Source organism: Mirounga angustirostris, unplaced genomic scaffold (genome assembly GCF_029215605.1).
Source record: "Mirounga angustirostris isolate CCGP_5_RB_7025 unplaced genomic scaffold, mMirAng1.0.hap1 SCAF_7, whole genome shotgun sequence".
Lineage (NCBI taxonomy): Eukaryota > Metazoa > Chordata > Mammalia > Carnivora > Phocidae > Mirounga > Mirounga angustirostris.
Window position 1 is genome coordinate 149,187,797 of NW_026991715.1, and position 20,846 is coordinate 149,208,642.

A 20,846-nucleotide genomic window follows, 5' to 3' on the forward strand; every position below is an offset into this window, starting at 1 on the left:
CAAGAATGCGACACGTTTGCAAGTGACACGACTGCGAAGCGAGGGGACTGGAGAATAAACAGAGAAAATCCTAGGAATTCATAAAATCCTCCCAGCAGTACGGCAATCATCAACAGCTTTGATTTATCCCAGTGATAGAGGGTATTGGGAATGCATTCTCAGCCACAGTGAACAAAGCATCAAAAAGCCAGGAATGAGATTCACACGGAGAGTGTCTGTTGCACGGCTCGGCCGAGACCCGAGAGTGTGTGACACCGTGAAATTGTTAACATTGGTGGGAAGCAGGTTTCAGGGGTCCAGATGCTGTCTGAACTTGGAGAGTGAAGACGCGTGGATAGAATGGAGTCACACTGAAGACAAAACGCCTGGACTTTATGTAATTTTATTAATCTCCTTATTGTAATTAACACAGCAATTGATGACTGTTTACTAAGTTACAGTTTTTAGGAAATGGGAGGGCAGGGAGCCAAGACAGAACAGGGATTTTTCCTATTAATCGTGCACCCGGTGCGGGCCAGGGAATCCAGTAAGGGCGCATCAAAGCCTGGGTGAACGCAAAGGTCCGGTGGCCCGGGCCGCTCACATGAAGAAGGAACATTCACAGAAGCTTCCCAGCTCTCAGACCAGCATCCTGCTCCCCTCTGGTGCACCCTGCAGAACACGGCGGCCTCAATCTCTCCTGACATACTTGGCATTTTGAGTGTTCCTGAGGCGATCCAGAATACTTATTGCTTCATGTTTTCACATAATTGGAAAATGGCCAGGAAAAGGAACAATGTTCATTCAATAACAAGATTTCTGTTAAAAAACGTGCTGTTTCCAGTTAAAATGAAGCATAGCTGCACCGGACAAGTTTTCGGTGAGTTCTGAAACCACAAGAGACTCTAAAAATCACTAACCCTGAGAACACGGTTTCTACGAAAAACCTTGTGAGGGACACTGACCCTGGTTGGGAAGGCCAGCCAGGAGAGGGTGCAGGGGGCCGGCTGGGTGCTCTGGACGCCCTGCACCACCTACAGAGCAGTGTCAGCGGGCCGGAGTGAACAGAGTCTGCTCCTTCCTTCCCCCGCTCCTGTGGTTTCTCACTCTGTGGAGGTGGTGGCCATGCAGGGAGTGCCGTCCCAAGCCAGGAGGGGACCTCCACCATGTATCCATCAGAGCTTCACAGAGTGGCCCAGAGATTGAACAGCCTTCTAGTTGGAGATGGCTTTTAAATATCTGGCAATAGGCAGTAAATTTTACTACTGCCATTTATCTCCGTGGACCTCTCAAGAGCATCCAGAGTAAGAAATTCTGTTTCAAGATACTGTTTTGCAATACTGAAGGTACTTTAAAAAAGTACCTTCCGACACCCTAGTTCTACCTAGAAGGAAGAAAAAATCATCTTGAACCAGAGACTACCAATGCCTCTGGCAATCAGCATAAGGAGGCTCCCCGTTGCCTTGGGGGCTCTAAGTCCTTTCAGTGGGAGACAGAGCGGTTTACCCTGCCCTGCAGTTGGAGTCACCTGGGGAGCCAGGCTGTAGAAAGTGCCAGATGCCTTTTGTCCAGGCCTCAGCTGACTCCTGTGTCTCCTTTCTGTGCCTCAAGTTCTCTGCCCCACAGCACCCACAGTAAGAGCCCAGGCATTTCCCTGGGGCTGTGACCACACCATGGGTGCCCCTGGCCTCTGACCCAGCAGGACCAGAGGAACCAGAGAGGCGGTCCTGCCTTTATCAGGGGAGGGAGCAACATGGCCTTGGCCTTGGACTGATGGCTGGAATGCGTTGTATGAGGGCAGGGATGGTTCAGCCCACAGAGGCCACCAGAGATGGCTTGTCATTCTGGTCTTTGCACACTTAGTTGTACACAGTCAAAACAGGAGACGCCAAAAGCAGAGATACGGTCAGCTGGAATGACCCAGAGTTCCAGATTCGTGACCCGGTATGCAGCCCAATCCGTCAACCTGCATTTCAGTCTGATTAGTTTGTTATTAGGTAGCTTACAAATTCATAGGAAAAAATTCCTACAGCAAATCTTGAAAAGGATGAAGTAGCAGGAAAATGGCAGAGACAAAATTCATTTATATAATCATGAACTGCTTCAAGTCCAAGATTATTCCATTGACAGTGGGCTTAAAACAAAAATGGGATTATAATTTTTCTGAATTTTGGATAATCTTCAAATTTTTCAAGGTACCACCTAAAATAAGACAAAAAAGGAACAGTAAGAAAAGGATATAATTTTGTCGCTTATACATTTAATGGATGCTGGCAAAAGGGACACTTTTCATTGTGCAGGAATATGGAGATTTTTAGGAGTAATACTAAAAACTCTGGTGTTTCAGAGATGTAGTTTGATTTTGTCTCTGTGTGGAATGATTAAATATATTTGATTCTAAAGCATGATTCGTAAGAAGTAGCCCATGTAAGTCACTCAGGAGGAGTGTCTCCAACGTTGTCTCTGGTGACTCCCGACGGCTGTCCTCAGTCCCCAGGAGAGAGCTAAGGTCCAGCCCCGGGGTCTGTGGAACAGGCACCCAGCTGCGGGCCAGGGGGCTCTCAGAAAATCTGGGAAGGTGCAGGGGGGCCGGCACACGGAACAAACACGCATTTTCGGGGTTGCTATACGTGACACCAAGGCAGCCCCGCTCATTTTGGGGTGGTGGCTAGTTGGGGAGAGCGGCAGCTAAGGGGACGGGGTGAACACTTAAAATAACCTGCAAGATGGAGAAATAGCCAGAAAACAAGGAGGTTCTGTCGGCACAACAGATAAACAGACAAAACATCATGATGGGAGGCAACTATGAGCTCATATGGCAGAAATGCAGACAGCAGCAACCTGACAGGAGTCGGCGAAATCTGCTGGTTTCCGCCACGTTTCACACCGTGGTCGGCGGACGGATGGAACTGCAGCCCATCAGACGGCCACGGGTGCTTGAACGTGCTGTCCTGCGCCCCCCGGGAAGCCACGTGCTTGGAAGCTGGTCCGCGGGCCTCTGGATCCAGAGTCTCTTCTGACGCGACGCCTCTCTCTTCCGCACTGCGATGCGCCCGGAGACCGGGGTGCTCACCTCCGAGGTGGCTGCCGCGCCGTCAGCGTGGAGGAGATCAGCAAGCATGCCATACACAGCTCCTCTCTGCTCGCAGAAAGTTCTTGAAGGCTGGTGCTACTTTCCACCTGGGTAAGCCCCCAGATGTCTATGCTAAAAACCTAATGCCTGAGGTGGCGGTGTGAGGAGGCGGGGCCTCTGGGAGGTGCTTAGGTCATGGGGGGGTGGAGCCTTCAGGAATGGGATCTTGTCCTGGTACGAGAGTCCCCCAGAGTGAGATCCAGGCCCTTCGTCGCTGAGGGCAGTGCAGGCGGGGACCGGACCGTCTGCGCCCACCAGGGGCCTTCACCGGAGCTCCCCCACGCTGGCCCCTGACCTCAGACTTCTGGCCCCTCGATCTGTGACGAATAAAAGTCCACTGCTCCTCAGCCCCCAGTCTATGGTGTTTCTGTTACAGCCACCGGAACGCACTCAGGGGCAGGGACCGAGGACCTGGACCGCGAGCAGGTTTCTCAGAGCACCAGGCGCTGTGCACGGAAGGCAAGGACAGCTTCACACCAGCGAAACCGGGACGGCGATGCCCACGCACGCCTCGGGGATCCTCAGAAGCAGCCCTGGGCAGCACAGCGGGCTCCTCATGTCAGAGAGAGCCTGTACTAGATCGGAATGTTCTCACCCAGTACAGACAGGTTGGTCAAATACGCTAAAGTCATTCACAGAAACCATTCTACAGGAACAAAATTTACTTGGTTAAAATGATTGAACTTTTCTCATTCATGTACATCATGAGATTTATGGATCCACCGCAAGAAATCACATCTTAAAATTTATAAATATGTGTGTGTATTTTATACACACACACACATATTTTTCAAAGGGCAAGCAGCGTATTTTTCTCACATGTTGTCCTATCCCTGGAATCAAAGCTGTGATTTATGTGATACTGACCAGAGCTGGATACAGATTTTTTGTCTTGATTTTATTACTGTGGAGCCCGAACTAAGGTTGAAACGAAGATAACCCCTCACCGAGGGATGTCCATGTCATCACATTTGGCTTATGCTAAATCGGAGAGAGGTCTTCGAATTCTTCTTTAAAGCATCAGTGGACTTTCTGGCTCACAAGCAGCTTCAGTGCCCCCATGTTGGTCTCCTGGAAGTCCTGCTCCTTCCGAGCACTCACAGACCCTGCGCTCTGCGGTGAGAACAAGGAAGTCCTTCACAAACTTCTGGTGGGTCCTTATCTGTTTAGGTCATGACGTCATCTGTCATTGTGTCTTGAAAACACAAGGACTTCATTTTTCTAAGTGACATTACACATGATCTTTTATTTCAACAGAGCCCCTTCTCCAAGCTGCCCTCGATGGCTGGCCTCCACCTGCGGGATTTTGGTGTGGACAAGCATGCACCTGCGCTCCAACCACCGCTTGGCCTGGTGCTGCAGGAGCGTGTCCAAGCCAGGGCGGCTCCCTTATGTGAGTGCGCTGCTCAAGGCTGGCAGGGAGGAGAACAGTCCGAAAACATTCCTCCTTCCCCTTCCTCTTTCCCAATTCCCATTTTGACCTCAAACCACAGTATCTGTTAGCAACTGGGCACAGCTGACCCAATGTTTCCGACCTAGAGCTTAATTACCAGTATAATTCTCTATGAATTTAAATATTTCACATCCAATTATAGAAATAAACTCAGTGTAATAAAATATTGCTTTGAGAACATCATAATAAGTAAAATACAGAGCTAGGAATAGCCCCATGGATTGTTTTCTTTTAGAGTAATTGGCTGGGTTCGCTGGATTATTTAAAAAAAAAAAAAAGGAGAGCTTTTATTTTGTCCTCCGCTTGTAAATCCAACATTTCTGAGCATACTTCCACTAAACTGAATTCATTAATTTTCAGCAGTTAAAACTGGTTTTGCACGGACATCAGTATAAATAGCGAATGAATGAAAAAGAATCCTTTCAACTCGTGAACTTTCTGCAAAGAATACCTGTGGGTTTCTTTCATTTGGGAAATGAAATTATTTATTTCTATTTCCTATTCAAATTATAGAATTTGAATATTTCCCACTCAAATGTTGAGAGAGATTTTCCCATTTTCATTTGAGAAAACGTCATTACCACTGACTTGGCATGCTCTTGTTCAATCTTCCTCTGATCCAATTTCTTAAAATATCAGTATCATCTCATTTTTTCTATAATTAGAAACCAGCCAATATTCGCTTTCTATTCTCTAGTGTAACTAATGAACCAGAATAGCATGTTCCTCCAGAGACGATGCCAGGGATGAGAAGGTGGTCTTGGGAGGCGGGGGGGGGGGGGGGGGGGGGGCTGGGGAGGAGGAGAGAGGGGAGGATGGAGGGGAGGAAGAAGACTGGGTCGGGGTGGGGGGAGGAAAGGAGGAGGGGAGGAATGGGAAAAGGAGGGGAGGACAGAGGGAAGGAGGGAAGGAAGGAAGGAGGGGTCCCCAGGAACACAGGACGGTCGGGCTGGACCAAGATTCACTGGTATTGCTGTCACTGTTATTTTTCTCCGAAATGCTTTGTTCACACCCGGGAAGATGCATTCTGCAACAGCATGAGCTCTGGGGACAGGCCGGTGTGGTGTCATCTGGTAGGAGGAAACGGAGGCCTCCAGAACTCACACACCTTGCCTTTCTCTTTCCTTACGGCCCAGTGGAGTTTGGATGGCTCAAAGGCGGGTGTCTTGGTTTCCTGGGGCTTCTGCAACAAAGGACCACACGCTAGGGGGCTTCTAACAGCAGGAATTTATTCTCTACCAGTTCTGGAGCCAGAGGTCTGACCGTGCTGCCTCCCAGGCTCTCAGGGAGGATCCTTCTCTGCCTCTCTCAGCTTTTGGCAGCCTCAGGAGTGCGTCTCCGTGTACTCTGCATCCACGCTTCACACGGCTGTCTTCGTGCGTGTCTTCGCGTGGCCTTCTCGTCCCTGTGTGCACGTCTGCAATTTCCCTCCTAATAAAGGCACCAGGGTCCGGCTTACTCCAGCACGACCTCACCCTAACTGACTACATCTGTGATGACCCCTATTGCCAAATAAGGTCACATTCGCGGGGTTAGTTAGGACTGCAACGTATTTTGGGGGGCGTGGGGGAGGACACAATTCAGCCCATCATAGCAAATTGTTTCGTTTTCTGTCACCTTTGACGCTGTAACTGCTTTCCCGAGCCTTCCCTGGTGTGAGCTTTTCCTACCTCTGTCCTCCGCCACAGCTCTGGCATAGAGACAGGTCCTGGCTCTCAGATCCCCCTCTGTCTGGAGTGTAGTGGGGCACCTCAAAACATGGAGGGCTGGAGAGTGTTTCTCCTCTGATCTCAATAATCTCAGGCTTTTGGAGTAATGTCTACAAATATTAGCTGAAGAGACCTGCCTGACCTTTCACTTGACCACCAGCTCCAGCAGCAAACATTCAAAGGGGCTCAGAGTCGGGTGCAGCCAGTGATGATGCTGACGTGTACCTGATTCCCTAGAGCAGGTTCTCTGGACGTCTGCGTGGTTTTTCACTTGGCTAGCTAACGCCAGGTACACCCTGGGATTCGGCAGTTCAAACAAATGTGAACATTTCGAGCATCGATCCTGCCAATTGTTATAATATGGCCAGAGCACAAATTCAACATGCTGAAAGTGTTTGCGAACTTACTGGTGATGCTGCTGGGCCCGGGTGCATAAAATGCAGAAAGTGAAGAGCGCGAAGGCCCCGCCTTGGAGGGACCAGCTGGCCAGGCTGTAGCCACACCACTCAACCACCTCCCCGAAGTAGTTGGCTGCCGTCACGTATTCGAAGAAGCCTCCTGTAAGGAAACACAGGCAAGGGGGGCGCTTCCTACAAAACGGTGCCCAGTAAGACCCTGACCGACCAGACAGCCGTGGACACTTAACATGAATTCAACCCGGGGGGGCACGACTGCTCCAGAATGGTAATCCATGAAACACACCCAATGTTACTAGTTCTACCACCTCACATCACGGTTTCTGGTAGTAACTACGTACCTAGATCAATACCTACACCGTTCATCTGAATGTAAAATGCAACAGGTTTCACGTACTTTAAAATGTCACTTGACTAGTCAATGAATCACATGGATAAAACCTAAGTAAGGATGGAGACCACAGAATAACACTTGCGGAACTAGTTTGATCAGACAGACCTACACAGAGGCCTGGACCTAAAACAGGAGAAAATAATAATTTCCAAGGGCAGATTCATCCATTCAGTCGTCCATTTTCACAGATCCCTCAAGTCCACAGGCCAGGCCAGGCCCTGCTCTAGGCACTGGGGAGTGCACCGTGGACAAGACCACCCCCCCTTCCAGAACACTAATCTCCAGTGTAGCCCATGAGGAAAGCACGGAGCCCAGCACATGGTGGGGAGTGCTGTAGAGCAGGAGAGGGGCCCAGAAGTCAGGCTGGGGGCGCAGGGAGGTCTGGTCGTGGCCGGTGGCTGGGAAGGGGCCTTGCTGGCAGGTGAGGTTTGGGGCCACAGTGGTTGGGGCTGGGACGCTCTGCACATTCTGGGCAGCAAAGGCTCGGAGGCCGGAGAGCAGAGTGGCACGCTCCAAGGACCACCTTAGGGCCATAGTTTAAACGACCTGAGATTTGTAGGGTTTTTCCCGTCATTTGTGGTCTGCCGGGCTCTCTGAGGCCTGAGTTGAAGACAGGTCTCTTTGGGGATCTGGGTTTGTGCAGGCCGATGCGTGAAGGCACCCCCTCCCTCAGAGCACACGGATCCTAACTCACGGCTTGAGGTTTTCGGACTGTCCACAGTTGGCGCACATTTGGGCTACAAAGCTGCATGAGAACAGCTACTGGTTACGGACTCCCACGAGTTGGGTCCTAGACTCGAGTATTTACCTGGCTTTTGCCCTCTGATGATCATGACTTCCTCTCTTGACACCACATGGATGCATTTTAAAAGATTAAAAAACAAAAACAAAAAACATTTCCCCAACATTTTTAACTATTTTCAGACAAGGAACAGTTGTCTATTCCTGCTATTACCAGGAATGAGGTATTGGGCACCCCTGGTAAACCATAAATTCTTCCTCATATTCTCTTTCCAAAGAGATACAACTGGTTTCCTTTTTGTTTAATAGCCACTCAGTGAACCAGAATGGGCTCTTCTATCATTCTAAGAAAACAATAATCATAGTGATTGCGATCGGTCATCGTTAGTTATCGGATCCGACAAAACTGAAACAGCAAGGCATCCTGCAGAGCAATCTGGGATCAAGTCTCCCGTTTTCAGTACGTACCCCTTGGTATCTTATATCCAGTCTCCCCTGGTTTCCGGAGATTCCTCAGGATATGGTCTGAATGGATGTTTATCAGCATGCCTATTAACCACAAGCAGAAACCTGCAGAAAAGAAAATACAGAAGAGTATTATGGTCAGTAAACTAGGAAACTCCCAAGCCCGAGCCTGAATGAACGGTCTGACTGTAATCCGTCCTATTATCACTATAAGCAAGCCATATTAGCCACAGTTGATGGTGAAAATCATTATAATAAATACGGTTCACTTAGAAAGGTAAGTGCTGCACTCAGGTCTGCGAAAGTGGGCGGCACCACCATCTGGGGTCGGCCCCTCAGGAAAACTGTGTGCGGGTGGCCGGGCCCTCCCCAGGGCACACACAAGCCTGGCTAGCCGCGCAGGGGCCTCTGCAGCCGTGGGTCCTCGTAGCTCAGCCCTGGTGCTCTGCTCTTCTTTCGTTAGAGCCTCATTCGCACAGGTTCCCACCCATCCACGGCTTCGCCCCGAGTCCCTTCCTGCTCATGGCCAGTCGCGCGCCTGGGTCTGCTCCTTTGCCTCAGCTCCGGACAGAGTCCCCAGCCGCTGGCTACAAGCCTCCCCCTACACATCCTGTAGCATCCCAGATGTTCCCTCTCCCGCTCCTAAAAGTCTTTGGAGGTTTTTCATCACTTAAAGGGAGACTTATTAGTATCACGTAAATTAATCCCAACAAGAAGATGGAAAATATCCAGTGTTTTATAAAAGGAATGCCTTGATTTGATAAAAAGAGTTAATTTGATCATCCTGTGGTATTAGAAAACTGGGAGGGTCCGACAGTGCTGATTGGTGGCACTCGATTCAGGATCAAGGAAATGTCCAAGTGGAGTAACACTATCATCCCTGTCTCCTCAGTCCCCAGCGGCATGGACTCTCCTCTTCCAGCTACGACAGGGACAGGGGATGATGAATTCTGGCCCGCAGCAAGGGTTTCAAGGCTTCTTCCTTCTGATTTCACCACTGTAGGCAGTTTTCTTTCTAAATAGTTCCTGCCAAAGCTTGTAATATTTTATAAGTCGCTTATTAGATCCATAAATGTATAGTTGATTTGAGACCTTTTTGTGCATTGTGGTATGTCGCCTCTAGGTGATTTGGCTCCCAATGTGAGGTTCCAGAAAGAATCATGTTCTCAAAATGCCATTTTTTCCTTATTTCTCTTCTAGGAGACAAGCTCCTTCATTGTCCCGATTGGTAAGAAAACTAGTATTTGTGCTCATCTCAGCTAATCACTTAATCTTGTTTGGGGGATCTTAAAGTTAAAATCTTTTAGATTAACCACTTTTACTGCTCTGGAAAACTTTTTGTTAGGATATTATTATTACTACTTGCTTAGCTCTTCCTGGTAAGTAGCATAAATGCAATTAATTATTCATGTTATATCATGTTTATTTCCATACAAAAACTATAAACTCTATGTAATAAGCATAACAGAAAAGTAACCTAGTTTGTTTCCCTGTTGGCATTTTTTTTTTTCATTTTTGATTCCTCCTGCTCACTTGTAGAGAAGTTGAGAGGTCAGTATACAATTTAGTGATGTCTTTAACGTTAGACCAGCTTCAAAGACATGTGCAGGTGAAGTGGTTTATCAGCAGACCTACTTCTAATCCCATTTAAATTCACTTTCACATTAAATCCACAAAGGACTCTTTGTTGTTGTTCATCAAACGAGTCCAAACAACTCATCATAGAAGTGATTTGTGGTGGGAACTGAAATGAACGTGCAAAGCCTACATCCTTGAGTTAACAATCCCCTTCCACTTGCCCCTGGCCACCTGCTCTCGGGGCACCGCACTGCGGTTCTGCTATTTCCTCAGTGCAAACCTTGGGCCAGGTGTTTAGCCATCGGTCTCCCTTGCTCCTGTGAAAGGTCCCTAATTTCTGTCCTCTCGGGAACTTGGGGGGGCAGAAAGCTCATGCGGGGCTCCTGGCAGAGAACGAGGCCCTCTCTGCAGGGCCCCCGCAGCCTGCTCTCTCCTCCTGCTGGTTGGGGTGGAAGAAGATCAGGTAGTCAAAAAGCGGGTAAGTCAAGAAGGCATTTGTAGGCACTGCCCCAACAAAGTCACTTGGGTCTGGCGTCTGGTGGAGGCGTGGGCTTGGGGAGCTGCCAAGGCCCTTGGGGACCCTCTCACCCATCCCCCACCTGGTGGCTGTGGGCGCACGTACCCCGCTGTCACGGCGTCCTGCTATGACACGTGAGGACACGGCCCTGGGAACAGAATTTTAATACACGGAAACAGATGACCGAGAAACGTGAACATGCCTCGTCAACAACAGAGTACTCCTCCAGCATTAGGCTCTCGTGGTCACACACCCGCACACAGAGAGATGCCAGGCCAAACGGGAGGCCATGTCAGGGCACTAAAGCCAAGAGCTGCGGGACCCTCCGAAACTTACAAGAAAACTTCCTCATCAAGAGCCTCAAGGTGATGCATTTTTTAACACTCTGGCATGTATTTTTGACTGCTGATGTTTTATTTTCATTTTTACTCAGAACTTATAAGGCTTTAATTAGAACTCAAAAATGATAAAGATTTTAAAAAATCAGAAACTTCACACACCTAAAAGCTTATTCAAGTTAGCATAATCAGGAAACCCTGACTGCCTTGTTGGAAGGTGACCCAGTCGGACTTTTTCTCATATTCTGGAAGGAACTGTGGGAGGCTTAATGACCATCTTAGATTACATGGCCAGTTAGTGACGGAGCTCCTCAGTCTTCATCTTCTGCTCACTCTGCTGGAGCCTGTTGCTATTTTTAGGTCTGCATTAGGAACAGGTATTTATGCTTTCTGTGTCAAGCTGGCCATGGTGCTGGGCACCTGCATCATCTGCTGCTGCTGGGGCCACCCGCCTCTCCCTCCGTACTCAGCCTCCCCACCACCAGGTCATGGACCATCACAGACCCCTCTCTCTCTCTCTCTCTCTCTCTCGAGGAGCATGGGTTTTCTAACCAGGAACTGCGGGATCATGAAAACCCAAGTTCTGATGAGAACAACGGAGTGCATCCCTGGGGGGACACTTACCTACTAGAAATCGGGGATCCGTGACCCAGTCGTCGGCATACACAGCATACTGGCTCAAGTATCTGCTTTGCAAGTAGCCATTATAGATACAGAACACGAAGGCCAATACAAATGTATACAAGGGCATGGGCTTTCCTCCTCGGATCAGAAATGGGAAAATCAAGGACCTTAGGAAACATGAAACAGAAACACATTTAAATAAAACAGACCAATGATAAGGAATCTCATTTCTGCAATTCTATTTCAAGTCTTGGGTTTTTAATCTTGCTTCCTTGTGTAGAAGTCATTCTCAGTAATGCTCGGACTGATATACTCTGTTCAAAGCAGAATTTCTAAAGAATTAACCATGTTTCAATAATGTTCACCATAGTGCACAAACTCAGGATTCTAATCATATTGAACGTGAGACAGACACATGGAGAGAAAACTAAAGGCTTCAAGAGGCTCTCAACATTTGCATTATCCTCCGTCGCTCTCGTCTGAGCAACACGATGTGGAGGACACCATCACGCCATCCATCAGCACGGTGGTACCTGGAGACGCCCACACAGGAAACACCATGACACACGCAGGACAGAGCACGAGATGGACTCAGAGTGGGTATGCCATCAACTCACGGTCACAGAGCTAGCGAGTGGTTAAGCTTCGGTATACACCCAGGTAGCTCAAGGGTCACATTTTTCTATTCCACCACACTAGTGAAAGTTTAGGGAGAGAAAACAGACGGACAAGAAAGTGGACCTTATGAAGGAAAAAGGACACAATATTGTACTCTGAACTTCCTCTGTAAAATCAGTATGTAATACGCTGAGAGAGGACTATCACTACATAGGCTAGGGACCTTAAGGGGATAGTAAGGAACAACCATCTACAACTTCACGCCAATAAATGTGACCATCTGGACAACACAAACAAAATCCTTCAATGACACAGGTGACCAAAACTGACCCCAGAAGAAATCGACAACTCGAATAGTCCTCTATGAATGAAAGAAATTGAAGTGACTTGTGAAGTTCTAGAAAAGGCGCAACTAGGGTCGGGGGAGGGGACTAGTTAGCTGTACAGAGGCCCAGGGACATTTCAGGGGATGCAACCGCTCTGCATCTTATTGTGCTGATGATTATGTGCTGTATGCGATCATCAAAACTGACCAAACCACAGACTTAAAATGAGTGAATTTCATCCTATGTAAGTTATATCTTAAAACGGGGAAAACATTAAACCTGATTATTTGTTTCTATTCTGACCATCCACTCCAGGGCGAAAACAGAACAGATTCTTAGCAGCAGTAGTAACAGCCTGATAGCATGACGCTGGCTACGTGTCCTCAAGGCATTCTCTTGTGACATGCTCACTCAGGTCCTGCGAAGGACTTTCTTGCCATCAAAGGCAGCCTTTGAGGTTCTCATCTTGCTCAGGCCAGCTCCCCCGAAGCAGACTTCATATGGGTTTAGGGCAAAGCACTAGTTGGATGGAAACATGAGTCTGGCCATGATGTCATCAGTGAGGTTAGTTGTTTGCCTGGAAACCAGTGTCAAGAAGCACCTCAAAAAAGAACAGGGGATCTCAGCCATTTCTCTCTGCATTGTGGAAGCACGGTTCACACCTTAGCAGAGTTGGGACAGTGAGCTGGCGTCTGGGATGCAGGCCCACTGCAAACGTCTGTACTGAAAGAGGTGGATTCTCACATGAATTTGCAATGGATATGATTTCTAAGCCCCAGACAGAGTTCCACCAGTGGTTTTTGAAGATTTCAAAACCTATTTAACTGTAATTGAGGAACTGCCACCTGCCAACCAGAAGACATTCATCTACATTGTAGTGACATACTAAAGGACAAATATCAACAGAAGAATGGAATAGAATTCCATAAATGTATTCCAAGCAATGAACATGTTAAATTACAATTAGAAACTTGTGGACTGAAATCAAAATTTGGCAGTACCAGTGCATGTGAAAAGACATTTTCAAAGAGAAAATCTCGAGGTTCCTGGGTGGCTCAGGCTTCAGCTCAGGTCATGCGGAATCAGCCCCACATCGGGCTCCCTGCTCAGTGGGAGAGTCTGCTTCTCCTCCCTCTGCCCCTCCCTCCCCCTTGCTTGTGTTCTCTCTCTCGAATAAATAAAATCTTATAAAAATTTTTTAAAAAAGAGAAAATCTCATTGCCCATCAATCAGCATTAAGGGGTGAACACTTGCCATGGATGTTGATCATGGGGAATGCTAACTCTGAAGCCCAATTAAGTGAATGTTAAACCCACCAAATAAAGAATTCTGCCCTTCTTGTTATATATTTCTATTGAGAATTTTCTCAATATCTCTTTCACAACATGCCTAATTTTGTCCCTTGGTCCACAAAGCTTAAAAAATGCACTATCTGGCCCTTTCCAAAATGTTTTGACCCTTAACCTAGATTAAAACAGGAGTTACACTCTAGAAACCTCACTGTGACTTTCTTAGTGAATGCTCTTGCTCAAGGCCCCAGTACCTAGATTGCAGGCAGCATCTTTGGTTTGGGGTCCACCTGGTCTGCAAGATGGGGTCTGTGCATCTCAGTCCTCAGTTACGCAATAGGACAGAGAGTCACAGTGATCTGCTCCGGGGTGTGCCCTGGGGGAGCCTGGAAAAGACATGCCTAGAGGACCTGGGACAAGATTCACTTCTCTCTGGTCTCATATGAACGTCAGAAGCACAGCAAGGACTGGAAACAGGGCTTTAGAAAGGTTGATGCAGATCTCGTCTGTTCCTCTCTTATCTCTACCCTTGAAGGGACAGCAATGCCCCTGACGTCCATAGGCCTGGCCATAAAATCAGAGGTCGGGAGAACGAGCTGGCTCAGGCAATGCCACCTATGCCTTCAGACCTTGAGGGGGGAGCTAACATCTCCTCGCCCAGCCTCCCCTTCCCCACAGGCTCAGTGCACCGACATGAACCAAGCACTCCTGGCTCTGGGGTCTTCAGCACGCTAGATGGCCGGATGCAACGCACCTCCCAGAGGGGAGCACTCTGCTCCCTCTTGCTATTTCGGGGACTGTCTTTCTCCTTTTAGGTTATACCCTTCGGCTTTACTTCTTTTCCCTGGAAGTCCATGCAACAGTTGTTGGAAAGGGTTTCCTTTGAATTGGGCCAATTAGGAACCAAAATGGGGCAGGGGGGCTTCTGGGCATGACTTTTATCTGAGCCTTCATCTCGACGCTAGAGGGACAAGGGCAACCCGAGGATTGCAGTGGACCCCAGGCTGCTTATCATGGTGAAGGATTTACTTCAAGACGTGACGCCAGGCTCCGTGAGGAAGGTAGACGTGGCTGCTGGACCCACACAGCACTTGCCCCGCCCCGGTGATCGGGGGCCCAGGCCATCTCAGTTCAAAAGCCTTTCTCAAGTAGTGTCTCATCTGCACTGACAAGCACCCTTCCACATAGGAACTGTCGGAAACTGGTATTACCCCTCTTTGAGAAAACGTATGAAGTCGGAAGTTGAAAATCCCTTAATGTGGAAATCATCTGTAAGATAAACCATGAAGAGCTTGCACTTAAAAGTACCTTATTTAGGTAATGTGTTATATAAATCTATGCTCTGTTCTGATAATTAGCTAAAGGACATAAAACTGTCAGATCCCAGGGAGCTACAAAGAGCTACAAAGAGATTCTGTTTTCTACCTCATCAGATGGAGTGTGGGATTGAATTTGACACTTTGTTTTCTATCATGTTACAATATACCATTTTCCCCCCTTCTGCTCCATGTAAAGAAACAGTACTTACTTTTTCATCAAGTTGTTATTACCCATGGAAACTTGCACATCTCTGTGGTTGTGAGTCAACCAGGACAGCAGGACACGTTTGATGAGGGGTTGAACTGGGAGCTTTCAGAACCTGAATCTCTGTGGACCTTCAGTGGCCGGGCAGCATGCTGTCTGTCTCCTGCGTGGGTGAGTTTACAAGCTTGGGGAGAGTGGAAGTGTTTCTCACAGTTCCTGATGCAAAGTGTCTAGTAATTCCTAGTCCTACACAAAATGCCTTTTTTTTTTTTTTTTAAACACTTCACAACTGTTACTATTAACCTATGTAACAAATCAGGACCTGGAGGCTCAGAGGAGCCTGGTGGTAGAGACTCATAAGTGGCAGTTCCAAGGCCATGTCCCCTTCCCACATGTTCTCCCAACAAACTGGAATAATAACATGCAGTTATTTTGCAATGAGAAACTATGTATTCATTCAACAAATGATTTGACTCTCAAAAGCAATCAGACATTGTGTCCCAGGTACAATGAAACATCCAATTTGGTGATTTGCCAGCAAAGCTAACAGATTTAATCATTTTTAAATGTTTAAAACTGAAAGTGGTTGTTATAATTTTAATAACTATATTACTTTTTCTCAACAATTTGACATCTTTGAAATCTACAGATCAGTTCCTGTTACTTCTTTTTCCCTTCTGAACTGCTCTTTTGCAACAAAAGCACAGATTCCTATAAAGCCACACACTTAGATAAGCTGTGTGTGCTTTTAAGGCAAGGTTACGAATGCAATGAATATTTCACTACCTGTCATTCTACTTTTGAATAAAAGTTTGTTTGTTTTTTTCAAATTATTTGAATCCACAGGCAAGGGCCAAGGGTTCAGTGTATCCTTCAGCTTCTCCATTCCCTGACGTGTTTTAATATTAAACATGCCATATGGCACATTTAAAAGTGAGGCAAGGGCCAGGTTCTCCCCACAGGGCCACCAGGAGAAAAGATGAATCCAGGCAGGTATGATTCTTTAAGGATCACCATCGGGGTAACAACAGAATCGAGATCCTGCAAGCTCAGGGAACTGGCTGAGCACCAACCTTGGGGAGGGTGTTAGGAAGAGGAGACCTTGTGGGCATGTGAAAGTCTGCATTCAGCACTCTCCCTCTGCTTCATGGTAAAGGTAGTCCCTGGGGCCTTGGTGGTAATTGGCGCCATGTGCTCAAGTGGGACTTCATAACAATTGTTAAATGGACAAGCGAACAAATAAGCCCAGTGACTCATTCGCTAACTCACCGAGTGGCAAGAGAAAATTCATGAGCAAAGGCAGCCTGAGCTCAGTGAATACTGAAAAAAATCTGCTTGGCAGGAGAGGAAGCAGCAGAACAGGAGGTCCGACTGCAGTTTAGGGGCCCATCAGGAGGGCCTGTGACACATGCAGAGCCGCTCCGCACTGATGTGGGGGACCACAGGAAGCCACTGCCCACGGCTAGTGTGCACTCGTCTGCTGGGGGGCAGACGCTGCTCGATGCACAGCAAAACCAAGGATGGCATGAGAAGACACCCCCTGAGCCCTCCAGAACTCAGAAGCCCTGTGATCAGCATGAGACACCTCAGTGCAGACAGGATTCAGGCAAACACTGTAACCATCAAGGGCTGTGGGAAGACTTTGTTGTTTGTCATGGCTTGCAAACGTCCCTACAAATGTCCTTCGCCACCCAAGGGGGAGCCGCCCAGGGCCCTGGGATATTCTTTCCCATAGCTATCCCCTCTTCCTGGCCAGGACGGCCTTCCCTTCTTTCTCCAACTCTTCTTCCGAAAATATCCTATAGATTTTTCTGTCTTGCATTCCTGCACTCCTTAAGGGAGTATCTTTTTTTATTTTTTAAAGATTTTTATTTATTTACTTCAGAGAGACAGAACGCAGCGGGGAGGGGCAGAGGGAGAGAGAGAAACTCAAGCGGACTCTGAGCTGAGTACAGAGCCTGATGCAGGGCTCAGCCCCACAACCCTGAGGATCACGACCTGAGCTGAAACCAAAAGTTAGATGCTTAACTGACTGTGCCACCCAGGCTCACTGTGAGTGTCTTGTCCCTATATCCCCAGTAATGAGTACAGGACCAGTTATGTAAATTAATCTTCAGAAATGTGTGCAGAATGAACACATAAAGACACAGCTTCTCCCTCTTCTGTAAGCAAACACCACCTTCCCATTGACTGTGGGAAGACCCCCCCCCCCCCCCCCCGACCTGACTTTGGTCCTCACCACTACTTCAGGCAGCTAGAACTCTCCTAGGGCAGGGCCCTGCCTCACTCCCAGGTAACCTGGAAGCTCAGCAAAGAGCCCCTGCAGACATGTCCTGGTTCTACAAGGCACCACGTCAGCATCTCCCTAGCATGTCCCCTGGTGTGAGTCTGTCCCGCCACCAACCTGACTCAGGCTCGTACTAACATAGTCCCCCATCTCCCTCAGTCCTGTGTCATCTGCAGGGCCCTCGATAAATGGTAGGGCTGCATAAATATTCACTGGGTTGGCTGGATGGTTTACAGCAAGTGCTACATGCTGTTTGAGCTTCTGTTCCCTTACAAGTGCTCAGTGACTGTTTAATAAATTAGCTATTTGGGTAGGATGGAAAATGTTTATCTTTTCTATTTGGAAAACGTAAATGTCCCCAAACCACACAGGCAATATGTGCTGTCACATGTACAACTTGAAACAGAATAGCCCAGCAGGTTGAAAAGCTACACCTGACCTAGCAAATCCCCTGGAGTACGTTTCTAAAGCCACTGCTCTTGGAATCAGGGGTAAGTCCCAACCACCCCTTGTCCAATAACCTCACGTAAAACCTGAATTGTGTCTCAGTGGCCTCCCCAAAATGAAGGGTCAAGTTCTGGCACTCCACAGGTGACTCTGGCCCGGCGGGATACAATGAAACAGAATATTTTAAGTTAGAAGGCTCAGCTCAGGCTTTCAAAACTCTGCAAATTGTTCCCTTTCACATTTCCAATGCCCTGTCTTCAGAAGGTTCTTACTAGCACTTGAGACTGGCAGCAGTGCGCGTGAACAACACGCAGGGCACATACGTGGCTGCGCCGTCTGCACAATATGAAATGGTCTTATTAATCGCCTATTGAGCATTTGGATTTGCCAGCGCTGTGCAAGCATTTTATGGAGTTGTCTTTATTTTTTTTTTTAAGATTTTATTTATTTGTCAGAGAGAAAGGGAGCACGCACAAAGCAGGGAGAACAGCAGAGGGAGAAGTAGGCTGCCCGCTGAGCAAGGAGGCTGAGGCGGGACTTGATCCCGGGACTCTGGGATCATGACCTGAGCCAAAAGCAGACGCTTAACCAACTGAGCCACCCAGGAATCCCTGGATTTGTCTTTATTTAAATGCATGCTAAACCCATGGGCTGGCGCCATCACTGCGCCCATTCCACTGACGGGGAAATGTGCTGCAGAGCAGCTTAGTAACTTATCCCATGTCCCTAGTATGTGGCGGGGATGACACCTAGCAGTCTGACTCCAGAGCTCACTTTTGGCCATTAGAGAAACAGAGAGACACAGGTTCTAGCACATTTATGGAGAAATGTACATGGACATGACAACTCTACTGACATTCAGATTGCAGTAAGGCTTGAACACATTACAAAAAACAACAACAAAACCCTAGCAGCCTGACAGTAATTTTGCTCCCTGGAATAATCTTAAAGAGTCAGGAATACAGGACTTGGAAAACCTTTGTTGAACGTTTGTGCCTGTTTAAAGTGCCTGCATACCATAGCTGATTCTGTATTTTATTTTATAAGATTTTATTTTAGAAAGAGAGAAAGAGCACAAGGAGAAGAGGGGAAGCAAGAGAGAGTTGGGAGGAATCTGAAGCAGACTCTGCACTGAGCAGGGAGCCCTACGCAAGGCTCAGTCTCACAACCCAAGATCATGACCTGAGCCGAAACCAAGAGTCAGACACTTAACCGAGCCACCCAGGTGCCCCTGATTCTGTATTTCCAGTATCCCCAGTGCTCGAGTAGACTTTTGCCCCTCATGCTAACCCTTTCACTACTTGTCCTGGGTATTTGCTTCTCATGGCCCAGTTTAAGTTTCATTCCAGTGAAGGCAGTGCCATGTATCTTGTACAATGCCTGGGATACTCAAGCACAAACCATAGAGGCACCAAGCCCTGGGTTAATTTATAAACATAAAAATCATTAAACTGTTAATAGTTCCACATTTCAGATTATCAACTTTGAGGCATTGAGAGTTCTCACAACACAATGATTTTAAATGATCGCTATAAAAAGGTGAATTTAACCCGCACTTTCTGACAACTTTTGAGATTTTGGTTATTCACGTGTATGATATTTTCTCTCCTTTCTGGATGCCCTTCAGTGGTCACAAACCAAGATCACGCTTTTTCATTAATCCTGGGTTATAGATTTGCTTGCTTTTCTTTCTTCCATCAGTCATATGGATTTTCAGTGGCCATATCACAGATGTGCACAGCATACACATTTTGAGTAGTCTGGATGGCCAAATGCTAAACTCTGTATTCAGCTGAGCTCAAAAGCAGATGTCACCATTGGAAAATACATTTCTGGGATACAAGGATAAATCCACAATTTTAAGCCGAAGAAAAATTGCATAACGGTTTTTTTTATCAGACATTTCAGTCAAATTTTAAAAGCTTGCACGTTCTGATACAGGGAAAGGACTCAGGTGGTTAGTGATTGCATGCCCACTGTACTGAAGTCATTAAAAAAGGAAAATGATTTTCTAGCTGCTGGACCTATGACATTGCTGAGTGAGCTAGCCTTCACATCCACGAGCTTCCTCCCCTCTCCTAGTAGCTAGGTTATACACTTCTCCATTACTATCTTTCCAGTCCTCTCTAACCCTCTCCCACCCACCCTCTCCCCCCACTTTCCCAGACTCTCCTAAGCTCAACTGTCCGCACCAGGGGAGGAAGGGGAAAGTGCCAGGTATTGGGCAAGAACAGCATGGACGGAGGGAGCCAGGCGCTGGGAGAGGACACCGGGGAGGGGTCAGCAGAGACAGGGCGCGAGGGAGGATGTGCAGAGTGGTGCAGCTGGGAAGGTCAGGGAAGAAGAGGCTGCAGGGCGTAGGCATGGCAGCAGGGGGGAGGACGGAAGGGACGGGGCCTGGTGAGGCGAGGACCCTGGAGAGGGAGCCAGAGGAGCGAGGCGAGGGCGCCGCGGCGGTCGCAGGAAGGGTGCTGGGGGGCAAGGGCGCGCGGGGAGGCGCGAGGCGGCCGGCCCTTACCGTTGTGCGTAGTGGACGAGGAACATGGCCAGGAGGATGCGGTTGGGCGCGCGGCGGAGGCGCTCGGCCGCCGTGCCGGCGCACACCCACAGCGGCACGGCCAGCGAGGGCAGCTCCTGCAGCGCCCAGGCGGCCCGCGCTGGCACCCGAAAGGCGGGGCCCGGCGACGCGTAGCGCCCGTAGACCGAGTCCATGCGCCTGAGCGCCACGGAGCCCACGAGGCCCAGGGCGCACTGCACGTAGGCAAGCGCGTCCAGCTGGAACCTCTCGACCGGCTCCATGGGGGGGAGCGCCGACGAGCCCCATGGCCCTGCGACCGCGGCGGGCCACTTATAGGGCGGTGGCGGCGCTGGTGAGGGGGCGGGGGGTGCGGTTGGCTGAGCCAGCGCCCGCTGCTGACGCCGGGCCCCTGAGCCGCCCCCCCCTCCCCCAGCGCCGGAGGCGCGGGCGCACCGGTCCCGCCGGTTGCACTAGTCGCGGTACGGCGCGG

At 48.6% G+C, this 20,846-nt stretch overlaps 1 protein-coding gene across 1 annotated transcript; it reads right to left on the bottom strand.

Moving 5' to 3' along the window:
- Positions 1 to 366: 366 nt before the first annotated feature.
- Positions 367 to 20,787, bottom strand: SRD5A1 (steroid 5 alpha-reductase 1). Its single transcript, XM_064596885.1, has 5 exons — positions 20,357 to 20,787; positions 11,348 to 11,514; positions 8,294 to 8,395; positions 6,682 to 6,832; positions 367 to 2,181 (listed from the first exon to the last, which is right to left on the bottom strand). Exons 1-5 carry the CDS (start codon positions 20,635 to 20,637, stop codon positions 2,115 to 2,117), a joined length of 768 nt encoding a protein of 255 aa, XP_064452955.1. The 5' UTR covers positions 20,638 to 20,787; the 3' UTR covers positions 367 to 2,114.
- Positions 20,788 to 20,846: the final 59 nt, after the last annotated feature.

Bases quoted from the DNA above. Each gene is read 5' to 3' on its own strand.
- SRD5A1 (XM_064596885.1), bottom strand. From the start codon at position 20,637: ATGGAGCCGGTCGAGAGGTTCCAGCTGGACGCGCTTGCCTACGTGCAG. The intron at 6,833-8,293 runs GTACGTACTGAA...GTTTCCTTACAG, and splicing joins TGGATATAAGATACCAAGGG to GAGGCTTCTTCGAATACGTG. The intron at 2,182-6,681 runs GTAAGTTCGCAA...GTCTTATTTTAG, and splicing joins CGGGCCCAGCAGCATCACCA to GTGGTACCTTGAAAAATTTG.